General features: G+C 56.9%; 5 protein-coding genes across 5 annotated transcripts; 2 read left to right on the top strand and 3 right to left on the bottom strand.

The window, feature by feature from the left end:
• The first annotated feature begins 612 nt into the window (after positions 1 to 612).
• Positions 613 to 1435, top strand: PTSG_12150 (uncharacterized protein). The gene has a single exon (XM_004995127.1). It carries the CDS (start codon positions 714 to 716, stop codon positions 1368 to 1370), a length of 657 nt encoding a protein of 218 aa, XP_004995184.1. The 5' UTR covers positions 613 to 713; the 3' UTR covers positions 1371 to 1435.
• PTSG_12151 (uncharacterized protein) lies at positions 1395 to 2193 on the top strand. Its single transcript, XM_004995128.1, has one exon. The coding sequence runs from the start codon at positions 1578 to 1580 to the stop codon at positions 2097 to 2099; it is 522 nt and encodes a 173-aa protein (XP_004995185.1). The 5' UTR covers positions 1395 to 1577; the 3' UTR covers positions 2100 to 2193.
• PTSG_04287 (uncharacterized protein) lies at positions 2050 to 3216 on the bottom strand. Its single transcript, XM_004995129.1, has 2 exons — positions 2698 to 3216; positions 2050 to 2541 (listed from the first exon to the last, which is right to left on the bottom strand). Exons 1-2 carry the CDS (start codon positions 2968 to 2970, stop codon positions 2437 to 2439), a joined length of 378 nt encoding a protein of 125 aa, XP_004995186.1. The 5' UTR covers positions 2971 to 3216; the 3' UTR covers positions 2050 to 2436.
• A 153-nt stretch (positions 3217 to 3369) lies between these two features.
• On the bottom strand, positions 3370 to 8271 carry PTSG_04288 (uncharacterized protein; the record flags this gene model as incomplete). Its single annotated transcript, XM_004995130.1, has 3 exons — positions 3370 to 4307; positions 4453 to 8133; positions 8158 to 8271. The coding sequence occupies 2 exons, from the start codon at positions 8269 to 8271 to the stop codon at positions 5722 to 5724; spliced, it is 2526 nt and encodes an 841-aa protein (XP_004995187.1). The 3' UTR covers positions 3370 to 4307; positions 4453 to 5721.
• A 14-nt stretch (positions 8272 to 8285) lies between these two features.
• PTSG_12152 (uncharacterized protein) lies at positions 8286 to 8651 on the bottom strand (the record flags this gene model as incomplete). The annotated part of the gene is made up of 1 exon (XM_004995131.1): positions 8286 to 8651. The coding sequence occupies one exon, from the start codon at positions 8649 to 8651 to the stop codon at positions 8286 to 8288; it is 366 nt and encodes a 121-aa protein (XP_004995188.1).
• Between the last annotated feature and the right edge of the window lie 106 nt (positions 8652 to 8757).

Genomic DNA, 8757 nt, shown 5'->3' on the forward strand with positions numbered 1-8757 from the left:
TTGCTGATTCTGACCCTCACCTCCTCGTTTTTTCCGTCCCCCCCCCCTTATTCCTCTGTGCTCTGTGCTATGTGCTCTGTGCTCTGCGCGTGCAGGCGGAAAAGTTTCAGTTCCCAGAGACCATGTTCCCATATGAGGAGAGCGAGGAGGACACGCCAGCACCAGCGTCATCTGCCAGCGCGCAGTCGTAACGTCCAGACCATTTGATGTTTTGTAACCGAGGTGGTCGTGTCGTGTGTAGAGGAGGGAGTGGAGAAAATGAGCAATAACAGAGAGGTGGAATAGAAGAGAGGCAAACGAGGCAAGCGGGAAGGTGTCAGAACTGAAGAGGGAGCGGGTGCATGTGCACGCTGCGTGCGTGTTTGGTTGAGCTTTTCCGTTTGATGTTGACGTGAGAACATAAACCCCTCAAAAGGCCATGAAATCATCGCTCGTGCCTGACTCTTTGTCTCTGTGCATTGGCTGGGTGTGTGTCCACACACACACACACACACACACACACACACACACACACACACACACACACACACACACACACACACACACACACACACACACACACACACACACACACACACACACACACACACACACACACACACAAAGAAGGCGGTGAAATTTTTTTCACGCACACACACACAAACACACCCAAACTCCAATCAATTCCCCCCCCCCCCAAAAAAAACACTCCGCTCCACAGCGACCGGCCAGGCATGAGCAGCGGTAGCAGAGGCGGACTGAGCAAGGACACGCAGGCGCTTGTTGCGCAGATGATGGCCGACTCCAAGCTCACGGCGTTCCAGCGCCGGCAACTGGAGGCAAAGATGAAGGCGGGCAAGGCGTTACCAACCAAGGTGGACCCCACATCATCAGCGCAGAGGCCCGACCCAACGAAGCGGCAAGCCGGCGCACGTAAGCCCGCGAGAAAGCCCAGCGTGGACAAGATCCAGCACAGGAAGCCGCTGTCGGCCATTGTCTCGTCCACGGGCGGGTATGCGCGGCCCAAGTACGAGGCGCAGCCGGGGAAGGATCGCGGCCTGGCACGCGAGCAGCTGGCGGATGAGCTTGCCTTTGGCAAGGACATCGCCCAGGCGAAGCAGGCCATCCGCGAGAAGGGCAGAACCGCGTCGCGCGCATCAACCACAGCACAGCCGCCGCAGCGCGTGCAAACGGAGCCCCAGGTTGACCTGTTTGACATCTTGGTGCAGGAGATTGAGGAGCGGCAGGAGCACCTAAACGAGCTGCGGCAGGCGCGGCACGACCCACAGGCCATTGCGCGCGTCAAGGCAGAGATCTCGCAGCGCATCCGCCAGCTGGAATTGCTCGATCGCCAACGGTCCCAGGGCATCCGCAAACACAACCCAGCATGAAAGCAGGAGAGGATGGGTGTACATTGTGTGTGTGTGTGGGGGGGGGGGTGTCTGTGTCTGTGTGTTTGTGTGTGTGTGTGTCTGTCTGCGTATTTGTGCGCGCGTGTGTCTACATGTCTGTCTGTCGACAAGAGAAAGAGAGCGAGCGAGTGAGAGAGTGAGAGAGAGAGAGATGGGCATAGAGTGTGTATTTCTTTGTGTGTATGTATGTGTGTATGTGTGTGTGTGTGTATGTGTGTGTGTATGTGTATGTGTGTGTGGCTGCTTTCTTTTCCACCAACTCCCCCCCCCCCTTTTCCCTTTCTCTCTCTGTCCCCCCCCCCCCTCTCTCTCTCTGCATCTCTGTGCGCGTGCGTGGGTGCGCTAAGCTTGAAGTTCGTTCCAAGGACCACGATCGCCCTGTCCTCTTCCTCTCCTTCTCTCCCTTCCCTTTCCTCCGGCATCCTTGAGTCGCTGCCCTGTTACGTTGACTTTCCCTGCCCACACCTGCTTCCCATGTCTTTCTCCACCGCCTTTACCTGTCGTCGACACACACACACACACACACACACACACACACACACACACACACACACTTGTTGCTTTTGCTGCACGTTCGTTACACTGCTGGAGTTCCTTCTCCCCCGTACCTCTGGTGTACAGGCTTCCGTGCTCTTGGCACATTATGGCGATGGGCTTGGTGTTTCTTGTGTACTCATTTATTCACTGCTACGTCTCTTGTACAGCTGACAGAGATGGCATTCATACAGCCCCGCCCAACGAACGATGACGAGTGAAGCCCATGCAAAGTTATGACGTGGCTACCACGCATACATACATACATTCACACAGAGAATGCACACGCGCACACACACACACACTCTCTCTCGCTCACTTTAACAAGCCCTCACACACGAAGGCACTAAGATGCACACAGGCACACCCACAATACACACACGCACTCACGCACCTACACATACACACTGAGGGAGGCTAAGGAGGGTCTTGGCTAACGGGGGAAGGGCCCTAAACAGGACAGGAGGGACATGGCGGCTCCATGTAGCTGCTGCTGCTGCTGCTGCTGCCACTACTTCTTTTTCTTCTTTCCGCCCTTCTTCTTCTTCTTCTTTCCGCCCCCTTTCTTCTTCTTGCCTCCGAAAGGCCAAAAGAACCCTTTGCGGTGCAGGAAGTCCTGCAGGAGCGTGTGTGAAACGATGGTGTACATGAGCGTGGACCTGTGAGCTTTGCCATGGCACTGTGTGTCTGTGTGTGTGTGTGTGGTTGCATTTGTCCTTTTGGCGACAGGCACACACAAGGGAAGCTTCCAAGGCATGAGCGGCAGTCGCACCTGCACGTTGTGACTCTCCCAGACGTCCTCATCGGTGACGAAGGTGGCTTCCGCTGGCGCAACCTTATTGCTCTTCTTCAGCCCCTTCTTCTTCTTCTTCTTGCCTCCCTTCTTTTTCTTCACAGGCTGCCAAAAGGTCCATGTGCAAATTAACACAACAGAAACGGGTGAGCGTGTTCTACAAGCGAGCGTGCATGGGAAGCGAGCGTGTTCGACAAGCGAGCGCGTATGGGAAGCGAGCGTATTTGGGAAGCATGGGTCATGCAAGTCCATCAGCGATCACGGCCAGCGACAAGCGCAGAAAGAGCACATATGCACATACACACACACATACACAGACACATATACACATACACATATACACATACACAGTGTACATGTGTGGACCGATTCCACTCCACTCTCCCTCATTCCTCAGCCCCGCTCACAACCCATCCCTCCCATCCCTCGCGCAAACCCAATCAAAACAAGGCAAGGTCGAGCAGCAGCAGGACAGCCCAAAACACACACCATTTTCAGCTGTTGGGAAGGCAAAATTTATGCTGTCGTGTTGCAGCCAAGCCGCGCAACGCTGCGAAGCGCTCCTCTAACTGCTCTGAATCACATCACAGCACACAGTCCCACTGCTCTGAATCACAGCACACAGTCTCACATCAAAGTCATCATCACACGTTTCGATACCTCGGTTTAATCTCGGTTTCACCAACATAGAGAGAGGGGGGGGGCTGTGAAAGCGACCACTTAGAGAGAGAGAGAGACAGACAGAGAGAACAATCGCACACCCGGTGTCACACAGCACAAGACAGAGAGAACAATCGCACACCCGGTGTCACACAGCACAAGACAGAGACAAGAAGCCAAGCATGGACAGAAAAAAAAAAGAGGTTGCCACATGGAAAGAGACAACTTGGAAAAAAAACAGTCCACACGGCGGAAAGCAGCACAGATAACACGCACCACACGCACTCTTTCACTCGAATACTCAAACCACTAATCAAGATCAGCAACGACGACAACAACACATCAAGGCAGGCAGGCAACAGCAGGAATGGCAGCAAACGAATCCAGCTATTAGGAGCGATAGCATGTAGGCACGGAGCAAGGTAGGTAGGTAGCAAAGGGGCATAGAGCGGGTAGCATTTCAATCAGCGTACTACGATTTAAAAGAGCCGGACAGGGATCAGTCAATCACACAACAGCCCACCACAGAGCGTATTGGTTGGAGAGGTAAGGGGGGGGCACTCTTAGGTCGCATTGGCAATAGGCTTGAGGGGGATCGAACCCGACACACTCTCTCACACACACACGCACGGGTAGTAGCAGTGTGGTCCGAGAGAAATGGGGGGGGGGAGTGTACAGAGGAAGGTGGGTGGCAAGCGCGGCGTCAAAAGAGCCGACTGCACTGTGCAACAAGAGGGGTGTGCACAAACTTCAACCAAAAAGAAAAAAAAATACACCGACACATAGGCACGCGATGGCTGCGTGCACGACGAGACAACACCTCTGAACAGGGAAGAGAGCGAAAAAAATGTGGGTCACAAAGGTGAATATGGCGCAAATGAAGCACGGCAGCAACATGCAAGAAACCGCACGCGTGCACATGTCAAGACCTGCTTCCCGCCAAACCAGCCATAAGGGGGAAAGTCAAAATCAATGACAGCACACGCAACTGCGCCCTCACAACGTTACGCCACAAAGCGCAAATGAAGCACGGCAGCAACATGCAAGAAACCGCACGCGTGCACATGTCAAGACCTGCTTCCCGCCAAACCAGCCATAAGGGGGAAAGTCAAAATCAATGACAGCACACGCAACTGCGCCCTCACAACGCTACGCCACAAGGATCATACGCGAGCGGGTCTGCACTAACGTAAGCTAGCCCAAGGAAACACGAGAAAAAAAAACAAGAACAAACAAGAAGTAGGCAAAGAAAAAAAACAGGCGTGTGTACAAGGGGTTTCTTTGAGGCCATATAAGCGGCAGCTCGATGCATGTGCGTGACCATCAGTGACACAACACACAACGAGATGCCCAAGCGTCGCATAACGCAGCTAGTGTCGCCCGAGGGGAAAGAAGAAACAAACAAATACACCTGATAAGCACTGCAACCCGACAATGACAACGACAACGTCGGGAAGCCGAAGGTGCACAGCAAAATACGCGGCGTGTAAAGCGGTGGGTTAAAAAAATGGCAAGGGAAAGGAAAAAAGACAACAGAGAAAAAATATGGGGCGTGAGCCATTGATGCATCTGGGAACGGCCAAATGCACACGAAGCGCTTAGAGCACGAGACGCAGGGGGAGGAGGCACTGGCGCAATGAAAACCAACAAGTACACCAGCAACGCCAAAAAGAAAGAAAAAGAAAGAAAAAGAAAGATAAAACGGGAGGTGAAAGGAATGAAATGCAACAACAAGAACACACAGGAAAAGGATGCGAAATGGGGCTCATCGCTTTGCCCAGCAACTGTCACGACAGAAGCCGAAATCGAAACAAGGATGGGGTGCATGCCCCTCCTTCACGTTCTCCGCCATCAAAGAAAGCAACAAAGCTCAGGAAGGGGCAAAGGGAGAGACAAAAATATCAGCACTACCAGCGGCATTGGGGCAGATACGCTGGTGCTGGAAGGGGCTGTGACTGCCGTTGAAGCGAGGGAAAGACAAAAAAGAAGGGAAACAGAGGACACGAGAGCAAAGGAAACCAGGTGTCAGGGGTCACACGAAGCAACCGAAGAAGGGCGACGGTGGAATGAAGCATCGATCGAGAGAGTTCTCGGGTCAGCCGCATGAGCCTGAGCTGAGGCGGAGGGCGGATGGCACCGAGCGAAGAAGGAAAAAAAACACACACACACACATGCCCCGCGATGGTTCTTGTCGGTGGAAAGCTGTTGTGCGTGGTGGAAGCAGCCATGATCAAAGCTGGGCCGTGATATGGCGGGGAAAGCTGAGGTTGCGCTTTTATGTTGATGTGCTGTGTACAAAGTGCGCTTGTGTGTACACGTGACGCCTGGTAGAAACCCACCCGTTCACCAGACATCGCTCGAGTACCAGCTAGAGTGGCTGTTGGAAGAAAGGCCGCTCACAGCCTGATCGCTGGGAAGCGGCATGGCAGCAAATGAGGCAGCGAGCGAGGCGTCAGGTGCAGCATTGTTTGCCGTCCGGCTTGGTTGTTGCTGATGCTGATGCTGATGCTGGGGTGGCTGTTGCTGCTGGGGTGGCTGCTCCTGGCCCTCGTCCAGTGGCGTGTTGGCAGCCTCCTTCCAAGGCTCTGCCGGGATTGGGGCCATGAAGGACGAGCCGCGGTGGTGTGCGCTGGAGGCGGCAGTAGCATTGCTTGATGATGGGGTCGCGTCATCAGAGCGAGGCTGCTGCGTAGCGCCAGACTGGGATCCAGAGCCAGAGCCGTACTTGGCCAGGACGGCCTCGCGGTCAGCGTGGATGCTGCCGGGTGCAGACGCCAGCCTGGAGCGCGCGCCACCGTAGCTGGAGACGCTGGTGGTACGGGAGCTGGGCTGGCTGCTGCGGTCCGCCTCTGCAGCTGGAGGCTGGTACGGCTGCTGGAACGCGTTCTGAGATGCCATGGGGAACGCGTGCTGGGCTGGGGGCATGGGCCGCTGTGGCGCAAACCGGTCACGCATGCCGTGGGAGAGCTCAAAGGGGAAGACGCTGTCGTACGGCGCCTGGAAGTCCATTGGCTGCTGCGGCGGGAAACCCTGCATCATGCCTGCGTTGACATTTGGCGGGAAGCCGTTGAAGCGGGGGCGGCGGAACCGCGCACCCATCATAAAGGGGTCCGCGTCGACTTCGCCGGCGCCGACCGAGTGGCGGCGGTGCATGTTTGGGCTGAGCCCGCCCGAGCCACCGGGTCCACGGTGCGGCATGCCTCCACCAGCAGGGCCCATCATGACAGATGGGGTTGGGGTTGGCCCAGAGGACACGCTGCGCGACCCCTGACCGGCCTTGAAGGTGATGCGCTCCTTGAAGGGATCCAGGAAGTGGATGGTGACGTATGCGTTGAAGCGCTCCTTGAGGTCGCGGAACTTGCCCGAGAGGCTCTGCTCCCACGACCACACGCGCACGCGCCAGCCGTGCTGGATGGCGCGTTCGGCCAGGCGCGGGAAGGACTCGTTGCCCTCCACCTCGTTGCCGTCGCCCGTGGCCAGCACCAGCGTCTGCGGGTTGGCGCCCGAGTTGGCCACCTCGTCAATCTTGGCCGCAATGACGTTGTGCATGGAGGCGTCGCTGCGGTCCAGCAGGGTGCGGTAGTGGTTGTTCTCCCACTCGTGCCAGATGCGGCCAGAGTGCGGGTTTGTGCCGGCGACGGCGCGGAAGGCGCAGGGCATGTTGTCCTCGATAATCTCGCACAGGGCGCGGATGTTGACGCGGACGGCGAGGTCGCGCACGCTGCCTTCAAGCTGGGCCCCGATGAAGATGTTGCTGTTGTCCACAAAGATGTAGGCAAGGCTGTGGGGCGGGGCAGAGGCGGCCCGGCCTGCCATGTGCGGACTCGTGCGATGGGACAGGTGGGGCGACGGCTGCGCCGTGTGCGAGGCGCTGGCGGAGGAGGACATGGTGCCCATGCCAGAGTACCGCATGTCCGTGTTGGAGGACATGCCCGGCAGGCTGTGGGTGCTGCCGGCGCTGTTGTGACGGCTGTCCTCCTGTGGGGCGCCGCCGTAGCCGGCCTCAAACGAGGACTGGCGGCCAAACCCGTCGGAGCCTGTCTGGCCGTACGCGGAGTGGTGGCCCTCCTCCTGCAGCGAGCCGAGCCCCTTTGACCCGCTGGAAGCGGATGATGACGCCGGCGCAGTGGGGCGGGATGTTGAGTGCATGACCGCACTGGACACGGGCGGCGTGGTGGGCAGGTGCTCGAGCTTGACCGAGTCTGCCAGGCGCTGCAGCGCGTCGCGCGCATGCTGCACGCTGTCCTTGGTGCCCCTGACGAGGAGCTCCGCCAGGTTGTCGCAGCTGTCCAGGTCTGAGCAGCACGTGATGTAGGTGATGTTGGTGAGAAGCTGGAACTTCTGGAGCAGAGACTCGTGGCTGATGAGGATGCGCGCTGCGACAAGCGGAACTCGAATGGTGGCCTTGGTGGCCTTGACCGCGGTTGCCTTGACAGCGAGGGAGAGTTGCTCGTGCAGGACGGAGAGCTTCTGCTGCTGCTGCTGTTGCTGCTGTCGCTGGAGGTCTTGACGAGAAAAGAGGGGTGCGTTTGGAATCAAGCCCCTAGGGTTGTACGAGACTGGGTTTTGCTGGGAGTGTGAGTGGTGCTGGTGCTGGTGCTGGTGCTGGTGCTGGTGCTGGTGCTGCTGCTGATGATGATGCTGTCCTGGTTGCTGCTGGTGCTGAAGTTGTTGCTGCTGGTGCTGCTGGTGCTGAAGTGGTGCTTGAGGCATCTGACGCCCGAGTTGCTGCTGTTGCTGGTGTTGCTGGTGTTGCTGATGGTGAAGCGACGTGGGCACGGGGATGTCGGGAGATTGGTGACTCTGTGATGGAGAGTTGACGGTGGAGTCCATCACATCGTCGAGGTCGTGCATGATTGTGCGCTCCCGCTCATCATGGATGTGGTCCGCCATGGGTCGGATAGCGGTCAGTTAGAAGCAAACGCGGTTCTAGTGTTGGCGGGGAAATGGCCAGCACGAACTACACGACACGACACCTGAAGCGGCCAGCGAACACGCGAACACGCGAACGCGTTTGTACGAAAAGCGTTGTGGAGTGAGTGAGGCGTGTGCGAACGGTAAAGAGGGTGGGGACACGCGAGGACGTGGCAGATGTTGCCACGTCTACACACACGAATGTTTGCCTGATTGCGGACACAGTAGAAAAGACAGACGAGGGCGGTTTGCAACAACAACAACAACAACAACAACAACACAAACAAGCGACAGCCGGCAAACGCAAAGCGGAGAAAACGACAACAGCAAACAGCTAACAACTTCAAGGTTGTCCACATATCATCACTGGCCAGCGCAAACTTACGCTTGCATACACCCGAGCGCGAGTGGATGGGTGTCGTGATGTGACGCACCTGAGCTCGCACGCGTGCGTTGACAAAAGGT

The sequence above is a fragment of the Salpingoeca rosetta genome (assembly GCF_000188695.1).
Source record: "Salpingoeca rosetta unplaced genomic scaffold supercont1.9, whole genome shotgun sequence".
In the NCBI taxonomy this organism is placed as follows: domain Eukaryota; class Choanoflagellata; order Craspedida; family Salpingoecidae; genus Salpingoeca; species Salpingoeca rosetta.

Coding starts and splice junctions, on each gene's coding strand:
- PTSG_12150 (XM_004995127.1), top strand. CDS start 714: ATGAGCAGCGGTAGCAGAGGCGGACTGAGCAAGGACACGCAGGCGCTT.
- PTSG_12151 (XM_004995128.1), top strand. CDS start 1,578: ATGTGTGTATGTGTGTGTGTGTGTATGTGTGTGTGTATGTGTATGTGT.
- PTSG_04287 (XM_004995129.1), bottom strand. CDS start 2,970: ATGGACTTGCATGACCCATGCTTCCCAAATACGCTCGCTTCCCATACG. Junction 2,542..2,697: donor GGGAGAGTCACAACGTGCAG/GTGCGACTGCCG, acceptor ACGCTCCTGCAG/GACTTCCTGCACCGCAAAGG.